The sequence below is a fragment of the Martes martes genome (assembly GCF_963455335.1).
Source record: "Martes martes genome assembly, chromosome: 6".
NCBI lineage: Eukaryota > Metazoa > Chordata > Mammalia > Carnivora > Mustelidae > Martes > Martes martes.
Genome location: NC_137893.1, coordinates 117,824,759 through 117,846,731, shown reverse-complemented (window position 1 = coordinate 117,846,731; position 21,973 = coordinate 117,824,759). Strand labels below are relative to the sequence as shown.

General features: G+C 55.9%; 4 protein-coding genes across 7 annotated transcripts in view; 2 read left to right on the top strand and 2 right to left on the bottom strand.

Moving 5' to 3' along the window:
- The window catches only part of COL11A2 (collagen type XI alpha 2 chain), a gene marked incomplete at its 5' end in the record, with an annotated part of 29,291 nt that extends 22,528 nt beyond the window's left edge, over nucleotides 1–6,763 (bottom strand). Inside the window, 6 exons of the mRNA XM_080805181.1 lie at nucleotides 315–392; nucleotides 1,275–1,466; nucleotides 2,919–3,081; nucleotides 3,534–3,744; nucleotides 3,881–4,030; nucleotides 6,682–6,763. Of these exons, the coding sequence (XP_080661307.1) occupies nucleotides 315–392; nucleotides 1,275–1,466; nucleotides 2,919–3,081; nucleotides 3,534–3,744; nucleotides 3,881–4,030; nucleotides 6,682–6,763 (876 nt within the window). The remainder of the gene's footprint in view (nucleotides 1–314; nucleotides 393–1,274; nucleotides 1,467–2,918; nucleotides 3,082–3,533; nucleotides 3,745–3,880; nucleotides 4,031–6,681) is intronic.
- Nucleotides 6,764–8,176: 1,413 nt separating this feature from the next.
- On the bottom strand, nucleotides 8,177–14,833 carry RXRB (retinoid X receptor beta). 3 transcript variants are annotated; one of them, XM_080805203.1, is made up of 10 exons: nucleotides 14,382–14,833; nucleotides 13,460–13,713; nucleotides 12,793–12,949; nucleotides 12,252–12,431; nucleotides 11,038–11,210; nucleotides 10,506–10,635; nucleotides 10,176–10,308; nucleotides 9,969–10,072; nucleotides 9,553–9,658; nucleotides 8,177–9,458 (listed from the first exon to the last, which is right to left on the bottom strand). In XM_080805203.1, the coding sequence occupies exons 1-10, from the start codon at nucleotides 14,611–14,613 to the stop codon at nucleotides 9,311–9,313; spliced, it is 1,617 nt and encodes a 538-aa protein (XP_080661329.1). In that variant the 5' UTR covers nucleotides 14,614–14,833; the 3' UTR covers nucleotides 8,177–9,310. The 3 variants fall into 3 exon arrangements, with proteins under 3 accessions (XP_080661329.1, XP_080661330.1, XP_080661328.1); XM_080805204.1 differs by having other exon boundaries at nucleotides 9,969–10,060; nucleotides 14,382–14,802; XM_080805202.1 differs by having other exon boundaries at nucleotides 9,969–10,060; nucleotides 13,301–13,713; nucleotides 14,382–14,752.
- A 71-nt stretch (nucleotides 14,834–14,904) lies between these two features.
- Nucleotides 14,905–18,564, top strand: SLC39A7 (solute carrier family 39 member 7). Its single transcript, XM_080805210.1, has 8 exons — nucleotides 14,905–15,074; nucleotides 15,384–15,798; nucleotides 15,890–16,058; nucleotides 16,216–16,269; nucleotides 16,399–16,563; nucleotides 16,701–16,841; nucleotides 17,051–17,247; nucleotides 17,669–18,564. The coding sequence occupies exons 2-8, from the start codon at nucleotides 15,388–15,390 to the stop codon at nucleotides 17,939–17,941; spliced, it is 1,410 nt and encodes a 469-aa protein (XP_080661336.1). The 5' UTR covers nucleotides 14,905–15,074; nucleotides 15,384–15,387; the 3' UTR covers nucleotides 17,942–18,564.
- On the top strand, nucleotides 18,543–21,322 carry HSD17B8 (hydroxysteroid 17-beta dehydrogenase 8). Of its 2 annotated transcripts, XM_080805217.1 has the most exons (9): nucleotides 18,673–18,836; nucleotides 19,024–19,241; nucleotides 19,341–19,457; nucleotides 19,567–19,659; nucleotides 19,762–19,847; nucleotides 19,962–20,046; nucleotides 20,254–20,296; nucleotides 20,494–20,568; nucleotides 20,759–21,322. In XM_080805217.1, exons 1-9 carry the CDS (start codon nucleotides 18,791–18,793, stop codon nucleotides 20,773–20,775), a joined length of 780 nt encoding a protein of 259 aa, XP_080661343.1. In that variant the 5' UTR covers nucleotides 18,673–18,790; the 3' UTR covers nucleotides 20,776–21,322. The 2 variants fall into 2 exon arrangements, with proteins under 2 accessions (XP_080661344.1, XP_080661343.1); XM_080805218.1 differs by lacking the exon at nucleotides 20,254–20,296 and having other exon boundaries at nucleotides 18,543–18,836; nucleotides 20,759–20,951.
- The last annotated feature ends 651 nt before the right edge of the window (nucleotides 21,323–21,973 follow it).

Below are 21,973 nucleotides of genomic sequence, written 5' to 3'. Positions count from 1 at the left end.
CTGGGCCGGAACCTCCAATTCGAGAAGGCCTCCGGCCTGGTGAGGGGGGCACCTGCCGGGCTGCTGACCTCTTGGCAGGTGGGGTAGGCTTTCTGGGAGGGGTCCGATGCCCCCTGGGGGGAGGGGGAGCCCTGCGGCTGGGGCTCCGTGGCCTCTGTAGCAGAGAGACATGGGAGGGAGCAGTGAGGACACTCCCATAATCTAAATAAATGATGTCTCTCCCCAAATGTTAAGAGGGGAGGAAGGTGCCATAGGAGATATTTCCAGGGGTGGTGGGAGGAAGGGAAGAAATAAAGGGGGTCCCTCAAGTTTACCTGATAATCAGGGGTCGTCCCTGTAGTCATCACATCGTCATAGGGGGTCTCGTAGTCATAGTAGAAAGACTCAGTGGGCTGGGGTTCGGGAAGGGGCAATGGGAATGGTAGGAAGGGGGAGGGGTATAAGAGTAAGTAGAGAGAGAGGTGGGGGTGGTGTGGGGGTTTGGAAACAGGGTAGGAGTTAGGGATGAAAGGAGAGGTTGGGGTCAGGAGAGAGATGGGGAGAGGTGGGGGCGTGGGTCCCACATGTGGGACAGAAGCAGACATGATTAAGAGATTGACCCTCCAACCTTCAGACCACTGACCCCAGATCATATCTGCCACCTTAACTATCTGGATGCCACCCAATCCAGTGTCTCCTTTCCCTCCCTCCCCTTGCCACCACCCAGCCCTTTATTCTGTACCTCCACATGCAGGGGGACAGAGACTGGGGCCCAACACAGAATTCCACAGACCCAGCAGTCTTCTGGGATTTTCTCTATCTCCTGCTCCTCCCCATTTCTCCTCCTAGGTCTTACCGTCTCAACTTTTCTCCCTGGTTCTGTCTCTCCCCTACTCTGCTCGCCCATCCTCTGTCCCCGTATCTTATCCCACACACACATTGGCCCCCAATCTCTTAATTCAAGGAAGGGATGGGAAACCCAAGGACACAGTTCCAGGAAGACTGGTGGAGGAAAGGAGACACGAGCAGGGGACACAGCTCCCAGCCATGAAGTCTTTCATAATGACTCTTTTTATTTTTAATTGAAAATAAAAAGGTTGATGAATGAGGACTGGGAAGAAGGAGTGATGGTTGGGAGAGGGAGGCATGGTTGGAGTGGCTCTAGTGGAGGGGGGACAGGAGCCCAAAACAGGATGGGGAGCTCTGGAACATTGGGGGAATTCCCCTGGGGAGGTGTCTGGGTACTTTCCTTCCCTGGAGTGTGCTGTGGTTTGGGGTTCGCCCAGCTCCCTCACCTGTCGCTGAGGTTCCTGGTTTTGTGGCCTATGAAGTCTTGATGGCTGCTGCTTTGGAGATCTCTGGGCCCTGTGAGACTGTTGTTTCTGAGGTCTCTCCCTCCAAGCTCCTTCACACTCCAGCTCCTTCTGTTCACAGGATTCGTAGGCAGCTTGCACCCCTGGGGCAATGACAAGCTCCTGGATGTCACCCTGCAAAGACATGGGGAATGAACTTCAAGGGAGGGAGGCAGAGAGAGTTTCAGAGACAGAAGATCGAGTCTGGGATGCAGCGTAAGAGCCAAAACTAGGTTAAAGGACATAATGGGAGAAGGTCATTATCAGCCCTCCCATATACACAGCCCTTTTCAATTTTCAAAGGACCTTCTCATCCATAATCCCACCGGACCTTCACCACAACTGGAAAATCAGTAGAACAAGGATATTTATGCCTATTGTTCAAATATTCCATTCAGGAAAGCTCAACGTGGCAATGACTGGCCCAAGGTCACTTGTAATTATAGACTCAGGGAATTCATACATTCCAACTCTAAATCCAACACTGTTTGTCCACCCCCTGCCCTTTGTGGTAATGCATGAACCTTTCCACAAAGGCTTCTGGAAACAGTGGCCATGCCTTAGTTTCTTTGACTTTCCAATAAAAGTAATGATGAGAATTCTCAGGACTTCTAAAAATGGGGGAGAGGGAAGACACTTTTGAATTCCAATGACATTTGTTTGAGCCCACACATGATTCTTTGCATACCCTGCCTTGCATTATTGTTTGGGGTTATTGTCTCATCTTCAAAGAGGAACTGGGAGCTCCTGAGAATAATGGAGACCTTACATTACTCTTCCGTGTTCTCCTTGACACTGGGACAGCAGGTGTTCAGAGAATATGGACTGGCTGGGTGGGTGGATGGTTGGATGGATGGATGGATGGATAGGTCAGTGGGTGAATAAATGGGGGCTCAAATGCATGACTGACTGAATGGGTCGGTGGATGGTGGATGGTGAATGAATGAATGGGAGCATTGGTGGGTAGAAAAATGGAGATATGGAGTAGAGGAAAGAAACTGGTAGGCAGAGAAATGAATGGAAGTGAAATATGTGAATGAATGAATGGTTGGGTGGAGAGTGGGTGGGAGAGGAGATGGGTGGGTGAGTGAGGGGATGGATGAATACATGCATATGGATACCTCATATGCATGGGTAGATGGGCTGGGTGGGTGGATGGATGAGTGAATAAGTGGATGGGTTAAAGATGATAGATTGATGGATGAGTGAAGAAAAAAGTGGCTGGGCAGAGAAGATGGGCAAGGGATGGATACGAACCTGTATGCTTGATCAGTGAGTGAGTACATAAATGGATGGGTAGGTGTTAGATGAGGATATGAATGGGTGGGTGTAGATAAAGAGACTGGTTGAAGGGATGAGTAGATAGGCAGACTCATGAAGACTGATAAAGGCAGCTGTCCTGCCATATAAGTGGGCTCCTAATTCTTCAGTAGAGAAAATTAGCCCCGGGGATAGGAAATGCAAATAGAGATTCATGAGGGCTCGAAAGAAGGGGTAGGCTATAAGAAGATGGAGTACTGGGGCCAGAAGGGGAATGGGCACAAGATACGGGACCAGCAATCACTCTGTTCTCTATGTTCTACTTACCTCAAACACTTCTTCATCCAGGATGCGGGCTCCAAAGATAATCACTCCATGGGTATCCAACAGTGGGCGAGCACTTCGGGGGAGAGGCCGGGTGACCCGCTTCTTGCAGTCAACTATGAGGGTGACAGACTGGCCCTTCACAGCCACAGCCACACGGTGCCACCTGGTCATGGTCGGGGGAAGTGGGTCAAGTGATTGACTGAGGGTGGACGGAGTCAACAGGGCTGGAGAGCAGTTAATGGAAAGGTTGGAGCCAATGATAATAGTAGCCGTAATCCAAGTGGCTATTTATTGACTGTTTACAATGCACCAGGTACCAGGCAATACTTTCCTCATTTGATTGTCGTGATTCTATCATCCTTATAGCCATAAAAACTGAGGCTTTAAAAAGTTCACCTGCCCAAGGCATAGACTAGTACTATGTACAAGGATTTAAACACTAAAGCCCAAACCCTGGGCCAGAAGTGTAGGAAGTTTGGGCAATAGGTAGGTGAGGTGAGGCCAAAAGGGTCAGTTGGGGTTCCTAGTTCAGGGAGTGGGGGTTCTGGGGTCAGTGGTCCAAGGAGATGTCCTGAAGGGACAGTCCAGGCAGACCAGAGGAGCAAAGTGACTTACTTGCCATCTGCTAGGCTGAGGCCTCTGAAGACTGGCTGAGCTGGGGGTCGAGGCCGTCCAGTCTGGTCCTCATACAGGAAGCGGAAGGGTCGGCCAAGCTCCAGGCCCAGCTGTTGAACACCCTGAGCACTGTAGAGAGTCAGGAGGGGAGCCTGGAGGCCAGGGCGGGTCCGGACAGCAGTCAGCAATGAGAAATCTTTGGGAAAACCTCCTGGTACCCGAGAGAAATACAACCAGGTGGAATGAGAGGCAAAAAGAACCATAAAACCTTTCCCTTACAGTGTCTGACTCTAGACCCCGCCCCATGGCCTCCCCCAGCTGTCCCTACTCCAGCATGTCACCCATACCTGGGAAGAGCTGGCGGGTGGGTGCACTGAGCTGGGCAGGACGGGATACTCGGTAGGCCACATCAGCTGGACAGATGCCTCTTGCCCTCCGGACGCCATCAGGAAGGGAGGGGAACCTCAGGGCCCGGAGCACATCCACAGGCGGTGCACCTGGGAGAGTCCATGAGGATCAGGAGAAGGGACACACCTTCAGGAGGGCCAAGATATGGGGTCTGGAACTCAGCTTCCTGGAGCTCAAGCTCCCTGAAGGCAAAGGTCACCCCTCCCTTACCTGCCCCCAAATGGACCCTGAACAGATGGGAAACCAGAATCACCTGGAAGAGGGCAGCACTGGCCCTGTGTTTAGCTCCACGTAACCCCTGCCCCTCTTGCTCCCAGTGTGTCTTGCTCAGTCTCTCCCGATTTCTTTCAACCTATGGATCTCTCTCCACTCTCCACCATCTCCCCTTCTCTGTCTCTCTCACTCTTCCTTTCTCTACATCTGTTGATCTTCCTGTCTCCCTGTCTCTTCTGTCTTCTTCCACCTCCCTCCTGCTCCTTCTATGGTTTTTTCTCCCCCTTATTTGTCCCTCTCTCACTCCCTTTCCATATCTCTGGGTCTCTGGGTCTCTGGCCTCTTTCCCATATCTCCAGCACAAACAACATCTGGGCAATCGATCATTCTGGGCACAGGAGGTATGGGCGGGGGCGGGGGGGGCACTTGGGAGGGAGCAGAGAGGCAGATCTATGGGGATGGGGCTCCAAGCTGCTTCAGTGCCCGCGTTTGAGGAGGTGGGGACAACTCTGACCATGCTGAGGATGAAGATAGCAGAAAGAGCCACCCCAGGAGCCTGTGCCCCTGGCTCGGGAGATGGGCTGTGGGGCCGGGGGGGGGCGGGCAGAAACTGCCACGAGGAGCCGGAGCAGGTCCAGGGCCCCGAGCCACACATCTGTTGATCCCATCAGAGTCCTTGCCCAAAACCCGGGCAAGCTCCCCACACCTGGAACTTCAACCCTGCCCCACTACCCCCATCTCTCGGATCCAAAGATTTGAGACCCAGGCCATCTCCTCTATCCACCTAGAATTCAGCTTCCTCAGGCTCAAACTCCCTGGAAGACAAAGGTCACCTTTCCTTCACTTGCTCCCCGGTACACACACTCCTCACGCCATCAGCTCCAGATTGGAAAAATCCCAAAGAAAGTCCAGCAAAATTTTCATAGAAGCATGGGGCAGGGCAGGGGCCAGAGCGATCAGGAGAGCAGAGCTGGGTGGGGTGGGTGAGGTGGGGCGGTCAGGCAGAGAAAAGGCCCTTTGAGTCCAGGAGCCGGGAAACCACGGCCTTGCCCTCCCCTTCACCACCCCCCCTCGCCCGCGCCTGGCCCCTGAGTGTGGCAGCTCCGCAAACACCAACACACAAGGGCCGCTTTGAGAGAGGAAGGGTGAGTGAGACAGAGACACAGAGACTCACAGAGACCCCAGGCCAAGGAGAACTCTGAGGCCCCCGCCTTTCACCAAACCGCACAGAATAGTTCCATCCTATAGACGACCTACCCACAGGTCTGCCCACCTCAGGCCACATATGTGTCCACTGACTCTGGCCTCGGTCTGCCCCACAGGCTCTTCTCAGGCAGCCCCATCACCCCCCCCCCCACACTCTACCTTTGGTCCCCGAATACCCCCCTTTTTTTTTTACTCTTATGAATTCCACACCAGCCCATTTCCCTATAGAGTCCCATCTCTAGCCACTCAGCCCCAAAATAAAAGACAGTCATCTTAACCACCCCCCACCTCCATGCTAGAGGATTCCTTTCCTCCTTGAGAAAGGCTCCAAGAGTCCACAGACATGGCACACTTCCATTTCCTGTCCCTCAGCCTCATGCTCCTTGCATCTTGGAAGTTCCTCTTTCTGTGATCTAATCTAAATCCTTTATGCTGCTCTTCTGACCATTTTCTCTCCAGAACAGAGAAGAAATGAATAGTAGAGTTATATGCAAATCAGCCTTCAGTGTTGCCAGGAGTGGGAGGCTTGTTCCTGCCTGCCCAGGACGCGGGTACTCCCAGCCCCCTCCTGTCCAGCATCAAATCCCTTTCCTAGGCGCCAGGACTTCTGGATCCTGGGAAAAAGAAGTAAAAGATTGGGGTTGTGGACACCAGGATCCCAGGGGAGCCCCACTGGCCAGAGGGGGAGGGGTGGGGCAGGAATGCAAAGAGTTGGCTCCTGCCTCAGACACCTGATCCCAGCCTGTCCAGCGGCCGTCCTGTTGGCAGCCAGCCCCAGTGCTCCCCAGAGCCAGCCGCGTGGCAGCATCGAGGGCACAGGGAGGGGGAAGGGGATGCTGTCCGGAAAACCAGTGGGACAAATAGTCCAGGGGTCCCTTCTTTCTCTACCTACTAGGCTCTGTGCTGACCCACAGATGTTCCCCTCTCACCCCAGACATATAGATAGAAAGCCTAGAAGACATATACACAATGTTCACCCATCAATACTGACATCTGCCTCCCCACCCCAGCATCTGCAGGACCTGACACACCTTCGGCTCTCCCTGGAGAACCCCCAGCACCCAGTCCCATTCTTTAAGGTGAGCCTTCACCTTTCAGCCTTACCTGCCCTTTCCCAGTCCCTACAAGGAGGCAAAGAGATTCCCCCTACCTTGGTTCCCAGAGACCCAGGTGACCTGCCCTCCACCCAGGACTCTTAGCCCCCAAAATCCCCTTCTTGGATTTAGAAGCTCTACCCTAGGCATCAGCTGTCCCCTGCCCAGGGGGATACTGAGAGCTGGAGCCTGACTGCGAAGACGCAGGCGTCGGGGACTCCTCTTACCTGCCCTAGCGGGGACCACGCTCAGCCCCAGCACCAGCGGTACCAGCAGGAGGAGGCGATGGCAGCGGCTGCATCGCTCCATGGCTGGCGACCCGAACACCGGGTCCCAGGGACCTATGGGCGGCCAGAGGCGCAGAACGCCTCAAAGCTGACAAGAGAGAATAAGCAGGCTCTGAGCCTCGGACGCTGGGGTCCCGCGGAGGTCAGAGGCTGTCGGGTAGCGACAGCTCTCAGTGGCCCACCTCCATGCAACCGGGCGCCCGTCGGGGCTCTGGCGCCGCTCCTTCCTCGGTGGCCGCCGCTCCTGTGTGTCCCCGGCCACCCCGGCGGCCCAGAGCCCCCACCCCGCCCCCGGCCCAGCCCAGCCCCCGCCTCCAGGCGCCCGCCCACAGCCACCGAGGGGAAACCCCACCCTCGGTCTCCACCTGGTTGGGGGTGGGAGGACGGGAGCCCTCCTTCGCTGACCCTCGGACTGCTCTCCCCTGCTTCTTGCAGACTGAATGGCCTGTACCCAAGATTACCTTTTCGGGAACCCCGGTATCTCTTCCCTTGCCGCTTCCTTTTCTAGGACTCAGGGGTCCAGTCAAAGCCCCCACCCCAACTCCCTCCCACCTGGGGGCCCAGAGCCCCTTTTCAGCTGTCCTGGGAGGGACTTAGGGCACAGTGGGAGGGGAGAGGGGGGCCTGGGGGGGGGTCTCTACCTCCTCCCCACCAGGTCTCCATAATTACTTCCCCTCGCCCCGCCCAGTGTAATTACAGAGCCGGCCTGGGGCGGGGGTATTTATAGACTAGGCTATAGATAGCGACTGGGAACCTGCTACCCGACGGCTGCAAGGGGCGGGGCGGGGGAGGGGGCGGAGGCAGGTGGTTACAGGGGAGGCAAAGGGACCCGGCGTGGGGGCAGATACCGCCAGAGACTGGACAGCCAGACACACGCAGGCTAATCAGGTCCAAGGAGATGAAAACGGGGGAGGGGGGGGGGGCGGGGGACGGACGAGGTCAGGGAGTCCGGAAGCCCTGGTGGCAAGGGACCCAGCGAGGAGATGAGGGGGCCGTCGAAGCTCGTTGGAAGAGCGCGGGGAAACAGGGTTACTCAGGGACGAGAGGCCGCCTCCGGGCGAGCAAGGCCCGAGGAGGCCGGGGCGCTCAGCGCCCGGTGAGCCCCCACGGACGGGCACGGCGCCCGGTCTGCCCGGAGCCCGCGGCGCGGCCGAAGAAGACAGGAGCGAGCCCAGGCGCCGCCGCCCGCTGGCGCTAGGAGGGCGCAAGCGAACAAGGCGCCTTTGAGAATCAGCCGCCCCCCTCTTCCTCCTCCAGCCGGCCCCGCCCCCAGGCTGGCACACCCTCTTCCCCCCTCCCCGACAAAGCGCGCCTTGTGTCCCCCACCCTGTGCCCGCCTCTTGGGCCCCAGGGAACCTCGGCGGCGCGTCAAGGGAGCGCGGCCGAAGCTCCCGACCGGATAACCCCCCACGCGCGGCCAATACAGTTACCTCAGTCCAGAAAACAGCGATTTAATTTGAAAGCTATTTTATGTGTGAGTGAAAGAGAAGGGAAAGGAACCCCAGAGAGAAGAGCTGCAGGGCAAAAATCATGCAGCCCCAGCAGGCCATCTCTGCAGGCTGACCATCCCCCCTCAATTCTCAGGCCAGGGTCTTGTGTCCCCCAGGCTACACTGTGTGTGCCCAGGTCTGGGGGAGGGCTGTGAAGGGAAGGGCCTGAGGACTACTCACCAAACCATCCCCGCCCCACCCTGCCAGCACACCCCAGGCCCCTTCCCCTAGTTAGACAAGAAACGGTGGGGGAAGGGGTTGGGAAGGCCAGTGCTTGAAGGGCCCTGGGGACAGACCATCTCAGGGCCCACCCTTTCCCAAACACCACCTCCACCACTGGCATTTCTTAGTCAACCTGGGAAAGTACAGTACTTCTTTGAGTCTAACTGCAAGTCTCTATCCTCAGAGGAAATTAAAAATAGCAGATGGGTTCCTACATCTCCACCCATCCCTTAACCACCACCACCTTTTTATTTTTCAGTCTGATTGCAGCAGGAGGTGAAGTGTGAGAGACTCTGGACAGGAGACAGTGACAGGGCCCCTCCCTCTTCCAGAGTAGCCCCCACCTGCCGGGCTACTGTTGAGGCTGGCAAGGCCTCCAAGAAGGCCTGTCAGAGCACTACTCCCATGTCCATCAGTTTGGGGGGCCTGCCCCCCAATATCCATCTCTGAACGAGTTCCCATTTTCTCTCTTCGCATGGGTAGCTAAGTGAGGCAAGATGAGAAGGAAGCAAGGTCCTGTGAGCAAGGCCAGTGCTTTGTGCTGGGGGAAGGAGAGATCGTTCCAGGCAGGGGGTGAGAAATCACCCCAAATCATGGCAGACCCAGACAAATTCAGAGACTCAAGGCCACTGAAGAGAGAGGTCCAGCCCTCACAAGGATCTGGGGTCCCCTCTGACTTGGGATATCACGCAAACCCCCTGGAGAGTTTATGGATCCTCTTGGAGGTCTCAGCTCTGCCCTCTACACCTCACCCCACCAAGATTCTAGAGCACGGCCCCTCCCCACCATGTCCCAAGGCCAGAGTCCCCCTCGGATGTGTACTCCTCAGGTGAGGAGCACCACATTTGGGTCTGGGCTCAGGCCAGCTGGTGGGGAGCCTCAAGCATCTCCATGAGGAAGGTGTCAATGGGGGTGTCTCCAATGAGCTTGAAGAAAAACAGATGCTCAAGACACTTAAGGCCGATGGACCTGAGGGCAGGAAGACGTAGCAGCAGCTTGGCAAACCTGAGGGAGAGGCGGGAGAAGATAGCTGGAACCACATGGGCCCTGAACACACCCTCATGGCACCCAACCCCTCACCCCCACAGCTCCTTCTCACCGTCCCTGCTGCTCAGGGTACTTCTGCTTGCAATAGGTCTCCAGTGATGCGTACACTTTCTCCCGCAGAACCTCCACCTCGCTAGGATTGGAGAGGCCCTTGGCATCTGGGATGGCAAGGAAAAGAGGGGGAAGAAGAAGGAAGACAAATCAAGTCAGGACAAATGTGGAGATGCAGCCCACACAATGTCCCTTCTGGGCCCCACCTACTGGCCCTTTACCAGATGCCTGGCAAGGGAAGCAGGGCAAGTTATGGAATGGGGTCAAACGGGAGCGTATCAGTGGATGTGGGTTTTTCTTGGTCAGCTGGGAGATTGCCGGGTTGAGGGGAATAGCTGGGTAACTTAGGAGTCTCTGGAGAAGAGGAGGCTCCAAGGTTGCCTTGGTCTTGAGAGATAGGGGTGATCCTCCTCTTACCTGGATTGAACAGAATGATTGCCCTCAGGCAGCCAAGCTCTGTCTTGTCCATCCTCATGTCACGCATTTTGGACACTAGCTCTGTCAGCACCCTGGAGAGGGACCTGCAGGTCACTCAAAGGTCACAGCTCAGCCAGCCTTGGACACGGACCAGCCTATAGCCCCACCCCCTCTACCTACAGGCCAGCCCAGCCGAGGGCCACTGACCGATCGAAGATGGCTCCCACGCCTGCAGAATGGGCAGAGTTGCGGTGCACATGAAGACCTGTGGCGAGGAGGATGCCATCTCGGACATCAATGGATCGGTGGGAGAAGGAAGCAATGAGGAGCTCATTCCAGCCTGGGTTGGGGCAGCAAGGGTCAGGAGCCAGAGATCAGACCATGGGATTCAAAGCATATCAGGGGAAGAGAAGAAGAAGTGGTGAGGTCAATGAACTTGGGCCCCTTGGTATATAAATATGCACTGGGGTCACTGAAGGTCAGAAGGTGAAGTAGGGGTCATATGTCAAGAGCTCAGGGGGATCCAAGGTCACTGACCTGCCCGTAGCAATATGACCTGGTCATCCAGAGGCAAGGAGGAAAAGTGTGGGATCCTCTTCGCCCACTCAACAAGCGTGAATAGCTGTTTGTCAGCTGCCTGACAGATGTTAGTCACAGGGTCATTTGGCTGCGGGGGATGGGGGGTAAGAGTTATGGAAGGTCTGGAGGAACAGTGGAAGCCCCCCTTGTAAGAGGTTTTTGACATCACCTCCTTAAAGGAGTCTCCCTTCAAAACCATCTGAACCAATCCTTGTAAGTCAGGCTTCTCCTCTGGCATTCGTGAAAACAATTACGCATTTAGAACTTGCCTGTGGTTCCACCACTGGGTTGTTTTGGGATGGGGACAGAGAAAACTATCACACCCACCTCGAGTGTTTGAGAGACCTTGTTTGGCAGCACTTCCAGTCCCAGGCAGTGTTGGGAGGGAGGGTTGGGAGGGAAAGGGAGCGGAGAGGGAAACAGAACCAACCTAGACTCCCACCCTCCCATCCCCCATCAGGAAAGAGACTGGATTGACCCCATCACTCACGCTGCTGCCGCTACCCCCGGTTCCCCCAGGACCCTCAACGCCCTGGTCACTCTTCTGCTCCACAGCAAGCTCTGCCTCCAGGATCCTGTCCACAGGCATCTCCTCGGGGGCTCCCCCAGCCCCCTCCCCATCCCCGTCCTTGTCCTTCCCCCGCTGACGCTCCTCCTGTACCGCTGGGGGTGGGAAGAGGAGGAAAAGAAAAAGGGGAAAGTCAATAGTCAGTGGTAAGGGGTTCTGAAATGTCCTTAGGGCCTTATCGAGGTTCTCATGGCCCTTAGGAAATACTTCTAGAAATTGGGGAAGTCACTAGCAACAGGGGACTAGGGGCAGTCTGGAAGCAGGGGTTACAAAAGGGCAGATAAATAAACCAAGAAGAAGGAGGGGAAGGGATGGTAAAGGATTAGGGAGAAAGTTAACATTTAAACTGAGGACCAGCTACATGCTAAAAAATATGAAAACACATTTTAATAGTCCCTCAATTATTCTGAGAATCCTGTGAGCTCTTATCCCTGTTATTAAAGATGAAGAATGCAGGGCTTGGAGAAGTTAGATAGCTTGTCTAAGTGCACATAATACACGGTAAGTCATCCATCTAAATCCATGTGTGCCTGACTGCAAATCTGACGCTCTTCTGATTCAACTAAGAGGCAGTGAAAGGATCACTGGCCTGCGTCTTCAAGGATGGGTTCTGATCCCCCCTTTGTTACATGACCTTAGGAAAACCAGGCCTCAGGCTCATCTTCTCTAAAAGGAGGGATTTGACCAAGATACTCCAAAGTGTCTGAAAATTCCAGAATCACACTTAAGAAGATAAAGAAAAGGAAGGCAGCCCTGAGGTCTTCAGTAAAGTCTGTAACTTAAGAGAGTAGAGTCCCAGACTTTGGAGGAAGAACCATAGATAAGCAATCATTGTATCAAGGAGGAGAGACTATTCAGGTAACTGAAGGGGAGACAGAGAAGCCCATCACGGCTCAGGAAATGTTAGCCTACCCTAGCACCAGGGAGGGGAGGAGTCATAGGAGCAGGCAACAGAGGAGTGCCCCCTTTAAGAAGGAAACTCAGGGACAAGAGCTGATGAGGGGAGAGAGAAATCAAATATCGCCCTCTAGAGGAAGACAGAGAACAGCCCAGTCCTCCTGAGAGGAGTCTCCCTCCACCTCCTCCCTCCTCTCCCACAAGGTAGCTCAGAAAGCTTGACTGACGCAGGCCCTTACCCTCCCTCTTCATGCCGGTGGCCAGGCACTTCTGATAGCGGCAGTACTGACAGCGGTTTCGCTGGCGCTTGTCCACGGTGCAGTCCTTGTTGTCCCGGCACGAGTAGGTCAGGTCCTTACGGATGGTGCGCTTGAAGAAGCCTTTGCAGCCCTCACAGCTGTAAACCCCATAGTGTTTGCCTAGAAGGCAAGGGGAATAGCACCAACAAGGCTGCACATTGATCCCTCACCATTAAGTCTCTTGCCAACTTCCCCCCAGAAAACTTAGCTTAAATCCATTGTGTGTTTACCAAATCCAGAGACGGAGGACCCAGACATGAGGGTCCTCCTCATTGTTCACTGTTCAAAACCCTATACCAACCTCCTCTTTCCTCTAACCATCCCCCATCCCATATCTGAGCTTCAGGTCCCTTACCTATCACCAGGCTTCCCCCACCCACCTGCTCCAGTGCAACCCCATGAGCCCCTGGGAATCCCACAGGTGATGGTAAATGTCAAACACTCTCTTTCTTCCTCTTTGGTCATTCTCTGAGCCCCGTACCTGAGCTTCGGTCCCCGCAGATTGCACATAGCCGTTTGCCTGCCCCAGGGCCACCTGGAGGGGGTGGACAGTGCAGGCCCCGAACCCCTAAGACTGGTGGCTTCACATCTTCAGGCGGGCCAGACCCACCCCCAGGGAGCGACACTGTTGAGTTAATCTGGGATGGGGGGAAATAGGGAAGTCACAGGGAGACTCATTGGGAAGGAGAATCTCTCAGAGGTCATGGAAATCATCCCTTACCACCTAGGCAGGGCCCTGCATTGCACATTACAGAGGACATTATTTACACTGCAGTCTACGTGAAGGGGAACCCCTGGAGCACAACCCCAAAGACATTAGGCATACAATTCTCCCTGAAATTGTGCAATACAGGGGCCCTGAAGGGCAAGTATCTCAGGATGGCAGATGGGACAAAAAGGGCAAAAAAACTGATAAATGAAAGGGACATCAGAATATCAAGGTTCTTTTACAGGGCTGGGGAGGAAGCATGCACTGAAAGATCAGTCACCTCAGGAAGGGCAAGGGGTCTCACAAGGACCACAGGCCTGCCAGGATTAGAGGACTGGAAGGTCAGTGGGCCATGGGGAAGTTCACACAAGGATCTGGGGTCACAAGGAAAACAAGGAAATGAAAGTGGAGAGGCAGTCAGTGAGCCATGACCTCTCACCTGGGGACTGCTGACAGGCCCGGAGAATCCTGGGGGAGCTGGAGGGGGCAGACCAGGGGACCCCATGGAAGAGCTGATGACAGGGAAAGGGGAGCCCAGTGGGGGGGGTGGCATCGGGGGCGGGGGTGGGGCCCCGGCCCCAGAGCCTCCAAGGGAGGAGGCTGCTGAAGGGGGTAGGGGTAGCCCAGGAGGAGAAGAGGGAGGGGCCCCCTGGGGAAGGGGATTTGGGGAGGAACTGTCTGGGCTTCGGGAGTCTGAGGGAGGGGTACATACAGGCACAGAGACACACAGACAGAAAGACAAAAAGAGAAAATGAGTCTTAGATCATCCAACTAGAGACTTTAATTCTCTAATCCCCCATCGCACCCCACCCCAACCCATCCCACTCATCCTCATGTCCAGAAACACCCTGTTGTCAAACAACAGTTTAACTCCTAATTGTGGTGAGAGGAGGGGGTTGACAAAAGACAGGCTAGATCACGCGAGGGAGAATTCCACGCAATGCATTTGGTCACCCCAAGCCAGACATGTCTTATGTGGGTGGGGCAGCACGTGGGGTGGAACTGACGGCCCCTCCATTCCCAGCTTGTAGCCGGACTGTACAAGGAAAAGAGGCGGAAGAGACCCCTCCTAGGACGCAGGATCTGCCTTCAAACGTCCAGAGTCCCCAGACTCAAGGACTCGTGTCCCACGCCCGGGACCTCCTGATTGCAGGGCCTCAAAAAGCCAAAGCTGGGAGGGCGGAAGCTCCCCCTCCCCGCCCCGCCCCGGGGGGGAGGGCGCTAAGGCCCTCGGGAGGGAGGGGACGCATGTTTACAAACAAGGGGGCGGGAGCGCCAGGGAAAGCGCGCCAGGGGACGGGGGGGAGGGGTCGCAGATAACGCGGTCACTGGTTCGCCTGTCCGTCCGCTAGGACACTCACCCCGCCCGCTGTCGCCCATCCCGTCCCGTCCAGCCTCCCCCGGCTCCGGCTCCGGGGTTTGTTGTTCTCCGGCTGCTGCCGCCGCCGCCGCCGCTGCGGGATCCAGCCAGGGCCGTCGCCGCCGCCACCGGGAGGCGACCCCACAATGCATTTCTTTTCGCACCCCCACCGGCCCACACTGCCCTGCGGCATGCCGCTGGGGGAGGAAGGGCGGGCGAGCAGCCCAAGACATGATTCTTGGCTGAGTGCAAGGATACCAAAGAGGTACCAGGGATTCCCAAGTATTGGCCAGGGGACTAGCTGAGCACGAGGAAGCCCCAGAGGAAAAGACTCTGGGCTAAACCGGGTCAAATTAAGCGCTTCGCTCTGCTCTGTACCAAAATGACAGCGCCGACATGGCAGCCATCTTGGTATAGACGGGAAGTCTCCGCGCTAGTTCCCGCCCCCTCGTCTAGTTGGAAACGGAGGAGGCGGTCTCCTCGGCCCTGTTAGCCGGCCTCGCCCAGCCTTCCCTCAAATAACCTCCACGCCCGCGCATGCGCGCCAGAGCAGGCGGCTGGGCCGCCACCCGAGTGCCGCCATATTGGTAAAGGTATCGGGACCGAGGTGGGACGGAACTTCCTGTTCTCGCGGGAGCCAGAGGCAGGACTGCCACGTCCGAGCAAACCGGGAAAGGAGAGGGTCCCGAAGCCGGTGAGAATTCCCTGCTTTACCGTACCGTCCTTTCCAGACCTTTTCCACTCCCTAGTGGATCATAGAGACTAGGGCCCAGAGAGTCCGTAAAGTAGAGAATCAAAGCCTAGAGCGGTGTCCCGGGGGCCCTATATCCGGGAGGGGGGTTGAGATAAAGAGACCGAGTCTTGGGAACAATGTGGGTGGGAACAGCGGAATGTGGTAGCGGCCCTTAGAAGTGGACAGAGGGCACGAACGGAGTAAAACTGACCCCTCATAGGTGTAGAGTTGAGGGTCAAGTGGAGTCACTGTCTCTGTCCCTCTGGTCAGCGTGATGGCCAGAGGCCAGGGGGCCCCCCACTGGGTGGCCGTGGGACTGCTGACCTGGGCGGCCTTGGGGCTGCTAGTGGCCGGACACGGGGGTCATGGCGACCTGCACGAGGACCTGCACGAGGACTTCCATGGCCACAGCCACAGGCGCTCACATGAGGATTTCCACCATGGACACAGTCATGCCCATGGCCATGGCCACACTCACGAGAGCATCTGGCACGGGCATACCCACGGTCACGAACATGGACATTCACATGAGGATTTGCACCATGGCCATAGCCATGGCCAATCACATGAGAGCCTCTACCACAGAGGACATGGACATGACCATGAGCACAGCCATGGAGGCCATGGGGAGTCTGGGGCTCCAGGCATCAAGCAGGACCTGGACACTGTCACTCTCTGGGCCTATGTGAGTCCCCAGGGGATGGGGGAGAGAGGGGCCGGTTCTGGATTTTTGGGAAGCCCCACACCACTTGACCCCTGACTCTCTCCCTCACCAGGCACTGGGGGCCACCGTTCTGATCTCTGCAGCTCCATTTTTTGTCCTCTTCCTTATCCCTGTGGAATCAAACTCCCCCCGGCATCGCTCTCTGCTCCAGATCTTGCTCAGTTTTGCTTCGGGTGGGCTCTTAGGAGATGCCTTTTTGCACCTCATCCCTCATGCTCTGGGTAAGTGATCTTTGGCCACTATTGTAAATCTTAATATTTTATTATTTAGGCAGAAGGGTTCTTTGCCCTTTTTTCATCTCTTACTATCCAATATTCCCCCAAATGCATGCCACTTGGCCAGGGTATTCTCTCATTTGACATCTCTCCCTTTCTCTAGAACCTCATTCTCACCACCCTCTGGAGCAGCCTGGACATGGACACTCTCACAGTGGTGAGGAAGGAGTGGATGAAGATGTGTTGGGATGTTGGGGAGGGTCTTTCCCTCCCTCTTCTCCTGCACTTGGGGGAGAGGAGTCTGGAATCCACATCTCCGTTGATGTCTCAATGCCTCTATTTCCAGGCCAGGGCCCCATTCTGTCTGTGGGACTGTGGGTCCTCAGTGGAATTGTTGCCTTTCTTGTGGTGGAGAAATTTGTGAGACATGTGAAAGGAGGACATGGACACAGTCATGGACATGGACATGCTCATGGTCACACACAGGGAAGTCATGGGCATGGAAAACAGGGTAAGTCCCTTTCCTTAAAAAGCATTTTGCCTGCCTTAGAATCCCCTTATTCTATGGCTCTTAGGTGGGAGGAACTTCCCTTTTGAGGACATTTTTGGAGATCTCTGTTCTCCACTTTTACTAACTCCTTCCCGCAGAGTGTCCTTCAAAGGAGAAACAGAGTTCAGAGGAAGAAGAAAAGGAAGCAGCTGGGTCTCGGAAGAGGAGAGGAGGGAGCACAGGGCTCAAAGATGGGCCAGTGAGATCTCAGAATTCTGGAGAAGGAAAAACAGGTTCAGGTGAGGGACAGAGTTATTGATAAACTTGGGCCAGCGATATTGTGTTTCACATGGAATGTGCATTGTGGGTAATGGCAGGTGTCCGGGAAACGTGAAGGGGCTGGGTGTGAAGTGATCTCTGGGGGGAGATGTGATAATGGCCGACCAGGGCTGGAATTAGGAGTGATAGATGTCTCTAATTATTTTGTCTTCCTTTCTGCTTGTACAAGACCTACGTGTATCAGGGTACCTGAATCTGGCTGCTGACCTGGCACACAACTTCACAGATGGTCTGGCCATTGGTGCTTCATTTAGAGGAGGTCGGGGGCTTGGGATCCTGACTACAATGACCGTCCTGCTACACGAAGTGCCCCATGAAGTCGGGGACTTTGCCATCCTGGTCCAGTCTGGGTGCAGCAAAAAGCAGGTTGGTGATTTGTGCATCAGACATGATTGCCTCAAACTCTTTACCTCCTGCTCACCCACCCAGAATCCACAATCACCTCTCATTAGTTCCAAACAAGCTGTACTGTGAGGAACAACAAATCCTCCAGAAATGAGGGGGAAGAAATTCTGTCTCTTCATTTGTGGTCTACAAACCATCTCAGTGGTTTATGAGGGTCTTTCACCTTGACCTGTTCACTCAGAGTCTGTCTGTAGGTAGGACCTCTTTGATACTTTAAGATTTTTCAGAAAGTGTCTGTTCTAGATCCTCCTCTTTTTGCCTCAGTCTTTAGTTCTCAAAGACATGCACCCTGCCCATATGTACCTATACCCCACCAAACATGCCTAACCGCTGATCATCTTTAGATGCTGCTGAGTACCTTTCTGTCTTTTCTGCCCACCAGGCGATGCGTCTGCAACTACTGACGGCAATAGGGGCTCTGGCAGGCACAGCCTGTGCCCTTCTAACTGAAGGAGGGGCAGTGGGCAGTGAAGTTGCTGGTGGTGCAGGTCCTGGCTGGATTCTGCCATTCACTGCAGGTGGCTTTATCTACGTAGCAACAGTGTCCGTGTTGCCTGAGCTGTTGAGGGAGGCGTCACCATTGCAGTCACTTCTGGAGGTGCTGGGGCTGCTGGGGGGAGTTGCCATGATGGTGCTGATAGCCCACCTCGAGTGAGAGGTGGGGTAGACCATCCCCACCCCAGTCCCAACTCTCCAGCCTCTAAGTCCTCCAGGTCAGGGGTCTGTGGAGGTTGGGGGCCCTCACCGGGGACATCTGGCAAAGGAAGTTGTATCCTAGAGAAGTGGTGACTTTGGCATTAGGGCTATCAGGATTTTGCAGTGTTACAGGAGCTGCAGAAGTGAGAGAAGTCAGAGGGACCATAGTGTAAGTTATGTGCTGACCATGTTGTTGGGTTTGGGGGCTAAATGGGGCCATGAAGAAGGCTGGAAAAGGGAGAGGGTGATGACAGCCTATGCCGTGTACCCTACCCAACCTGTTTTCAGAGGACCAAGCTACTACACACAGTCTTCTTCCAAGGTCTGCCTCCTCCCTCCCACCTGTTGGTGGAAGCTTCAGGGAAGACGAGAGCCCTGGACAGAGCGGGTAGCAGGAATAGCCGGGGATGTACATCAGTTAAACATCAATCGTGTGTCTGATTTGGGAGTGATTGAGGGGAGAGGTGGGTTGCTAATCTCCTGGCCCGATTTTTTTTTTTTTCTATTTTTTTGATATCACTGTTTGAATTCAGAGGTAGGGGTGGTGACCGGAAATAAAGACCTCGGATCTTCCGCCCCACACGCGGTCTTTTGTCTTTTTTGGAATAAGGGCCCCTCGTCTCCCCACTCCCCAGGCCCCCAAGTGGTGGCGGCTGGCCACGCCCCCGCGGTGGGAGGTCAGCCTGCGCTGGTGGCCGCAGATGGCCCAACGCCGGCCTGGCTTAGATTGGCGCGGCTTTGCTCTTGCCACGCCCCCTCTGCTCTAGGATTGGCTCTGTACTGGGTGCCCGCCCACCCGCCGCCGGACATGGCGTCTCAGCTCAGGCTCCGCTCCGCGCTGGCCCTGGTCACAGGTTGAGGGGAATGCCCTCCCAGGCGGGTTGGGGTGCCGGAGTGTTGTCGGGGCGCCCCCTCGGCGTCTACAGGCGCTGTGACCTCTGGCCCCCGGCCTAAATTTTACTAACTTTGCGCCCTGTCGACCTCTGACCCCTGCCCACTCCTCCCCTTTTCCCCCCTCCCGCGTGTTCTTTCCCACCTCAGGCGCGGGTAGCGGAATCGGCCGGGCCGTCAGTGTGCGCCTGGCCAGAGAGGGGGCCACTGTGGCCGCTTGCGACCTGGACAGGGCGGCGGCCTGCGAGACGGTGTGGCTGCTGGGCGGGCAGGGGAGCGAGGAGGTGGCGCCCGGCGGCACCCACGCCGCCTTCCAGGCTGACGTGTCTGAGGCCGGGGCGGTCAGGCGCCTGCTGGAACAAGTACAGGTGAACTCGACAGGACCTCGCCCTCTTTTAAAGAGCCGACGTTGCCTCCATTCCCAGGGCTGTACTTGGGTTTTGGTGTGTAACCCCCCCCTTCCATAGGCCTGCTTTTCTCGCCCGCCATCTGTCGTCGTGTCCTGTGCGGGGATCACCAGGGATGAGGTTCTGCTCCGCATGTCTGAGGATGACTGGGACAAAGTCATAGCTGTCAATCTCAAGGTGGCGATCTCTGAACCTGTGGCTTCTAGCTCCTCCAGCCTGGGGGAGGGAGCTGGAAGAAGACTCACTCCAGCTGATCCTTTCTGCCTTGTTACTCTTTCCTCACCAGGGCATCTTTCTAGTCACTCAGGCTGCAGCCCAAGCCCTGGTGTCCAGTGGTTGCCATGGGTCCATCATCAACATCAGTAGCATCGTAGGGAAGGTCAGATTGAGTTGGGATGAGGTCTGCCAGCTAGTTGGGCATAGAGAGGAGAGCCCCTCCTTAGGACTCTTGACTCATCCCAAATCTCTGACTCACCTATAGGTGGGGAACATGGGACAGACAAACTACGCAGCTTCCAAGGCCGGAGTGATTGGGCTGACCCAGACTGCAGCTCGGGAGCTTGGACGGTTGGTCAGACGTCCCTGGGGGTATAGAGGGATTTGCTGAGGCATGTGGGAGGTCTGGGGGGCAGGTCAGTACTCAGTCCTCTCCAGAGTCAGCAGCCACTCTCCCTTCCACAGACATGGGATCCGCTGTAACTCTGTCCTCCCAGGGTTCATTACGACACCCATGACACAGAAAGTGCCACAGAAAGTGCTGGACAAGGTAGGAGGCTGTGGGCAGAGGGCAGAATTGTTCCAGATACCCAACATCTCTGGGCTTCAGAGAGAATCTGGTCACAGGGCCTGGCAAATAGTAGATATTTAATCAGTGTACAAGGAATGACGACAAAAGAAAAAAGGGTCATAGACTCGGCCTACCAAAAAAATCCGTAAAAGAAACTTTCACCCACTTATGAATATTTTCTTACAGGTGATTGGAATAATCCCGATGGGACATATGGGGGATCCTGAGGGTGAGCACTGAATGAGGAGGAGGCCCTAGGGAAAGGGCCTGAATGAAGAGATCCCAAAATTTGTGGTATCTGAGAGGATATCACTAGGATTGGTGGTTGGAGTTTGTGTGTTGGTGGGGAGGGGTTCCAGTGGGAGGTGATGACTTTGGGTCCATGAGAGTGAGTAGGATTCTGCCTTCTTCCCACCATTCCTCTAGATGTGGCAGATGTGGTCGCATTCTTGGCATCTGAAGACAGTGGATACATCACAGGGGCCTCAGTGGAAGTCACTGGTATGAGGCCATCATGGGGAGGGAGAGGGAAGAGTAGTGGAACCCAGATGATAAGAGAAAGCAAGTAAAGGGAGTCTGGAGCCACTGAGGGAATAGCAGAAGTTCCCAAAGGCGAGGGACCGAAGTGCGCTCCCCCCCAGCCCATTTGTCTCCACCTGTGCATCTGTCCAAATGTTTCTGCCCCTCCCAGGAGGTCTTTTCATGTAACTGCCTCACGGACCCTGGACTCCGCTTACTCCCCCACCACTCTACCCGGCCTCCTGCTGACGAGGACTCTGAGTTCCCAGGCTACAAAAGGGGTGGCAGTGTATGGCTCTGAAATGCTGAATATGGGAGGCAGGGGTGCTTGTGACCCTAATAAATTCCAAATCCTCTTCCCTGCCACCTCCGGTTCTTCTTGTGTCTAAGCCCTCAGACCCTTCCCCACCTCCCCCTCCTTTCCCTTTCCCGAAGGATTGTTCCCTTTCACTGCCTGGTCTCCCAGGGCAACCCCCGCCGCCGGGTGTGAGAGGAGAGAGTGTGTGTCACTGTGTATGCCTGACACTCAGTCTTTTTAGAGGGAGGGTGTTTCTGCCCCACCACCTCCCACTGGTCCTGCAGCCCCAATCCCCTCCCCCCAATTCCCCGGGGCCTTATGGTCCCCAAGGGTGATTTGTTCATGGCCCCATCCTGGTGTCCAGTCTGGCCTTGGGAGGGGTCTTGGAACAGGTGGCCCTCCCCCACCCCTCTCCCTTCTCTGAGTCCCCCCCCTCCCCTTTCTCTCCACCTTACAATAGCTGCAGCCGGCCTGGGGTCGGGTGGGGGGGATTAGGGGAGGGGGCCAGGATTAGGGGAATGGACCAGCCGATGAAAGGGGCTGGAGGAGAGCAGAAGGGAGGGGGCTGGGAGGAGGAGGAGGAAGGGGAGGGGGTCTGCGCTAATCGACTCTGGAGCCCACATAAGGACTGGCCACGGACTGAAGGAGAGGACAGGGAAGTAGGGGGGAACTGGGGGAGGGGGCGAGGGGACCCACTGTTGCCTTGTCCCAGAAACAGGCTAACCCCCTGGCAGCTGCAGCCCAAGTCCGGGAACCCCAGCTCAGGCTGAAGGAGACAGGACGCCCACCACGGTCTCTTTCCACCACCCGCACCCCCCCCCTCCTGCCCGGTATCTCATCCCCTGCCCTCAATGGGGATCGCTCTGCCCCTTCCTCTTCTCTTTCCTCCCCGTCCCCTTCCTTTACTGGAAAGTCCTGGAGGAGGCTCTTGCCCGCTTCCCACTCCAGACATTCTGCCCCTTGTGCCCCCACCCACCCACACACGCACACCCCCTCCCCTATAGGGGCCCCATCTTGTGTCTGTGTCCCTGCTTCCGCGTGGTGTCTCCATTCCCCCGTTCCTCCCGTGCGCCTCCCTCCCCCGCCCCG

Bases quoted from the DNA above. Each gene is read 5' to 3' on its own strand.
- RXRB (XM_080805202.1), bottom strand. From the start codon at position 14,613: ATGTCTTGGGCTGCTCGCCCGCCCTTCCTCCCCCAGCGGCATGCCGCA. The intron at 12,950-13,300 runs GTGACTGATCTT...CCCCCATCCCAG, and splicing joins GACCCCTTGCCCTTCCTGAG to ATTAACTCAACAGTGTCGCT. The intron at 12,432-12,792 runs GTACGGGGCTCA...CTTGCCTTCTAG, and splicing joins CTGCGGGGACCGAAGCTCAG to GCAAACACTATGGGGTTTAC.
- SLC39A7 (XM_080805210.1), top strand. From the start codon at position 15,388: ATGGCCAGAGGCCAGGGGGCCCCCCACTGGGTGGCCGTGGGACTGCTG. The intron at 16,270-16,398 runs GTGAGGAAGGAG...CTCTATTTCCAG, and splicing joins ACATGGACACTCTCACAGTG to GCCAGGGCCCCATTCTGTCT. The intron at 16,564-16,700 runs GTAAGTCCCTTT...TCCTTCCCGCAG, and splicing joins TCATGGGCATGGAAAACAGG to AGTGTCCTTCAAAGGAGAAA.
- HSD17B8 (XM_080805218.1), top strand. From the start codon at position 18,791: ATGGCGTCTCAGCTCAGGCTCCGCTCCGCGCTGGCCCTGGTCACAG. The intron at 19,458-19,566 runs GTGGCGATCTCT...TTTCCTCACCAG, and splicing joins TCATAGCTGTCAATCTCAAG to GGCATCTTTCTAGTCACTCA. The intron at 19,848-19,961 runs GTTGGTCAGACG...TCCCTTCCACAG, and splicing joins GCAGCTCGGGAGCTTGGACG to ACATGGGATCCGCTGTAACT.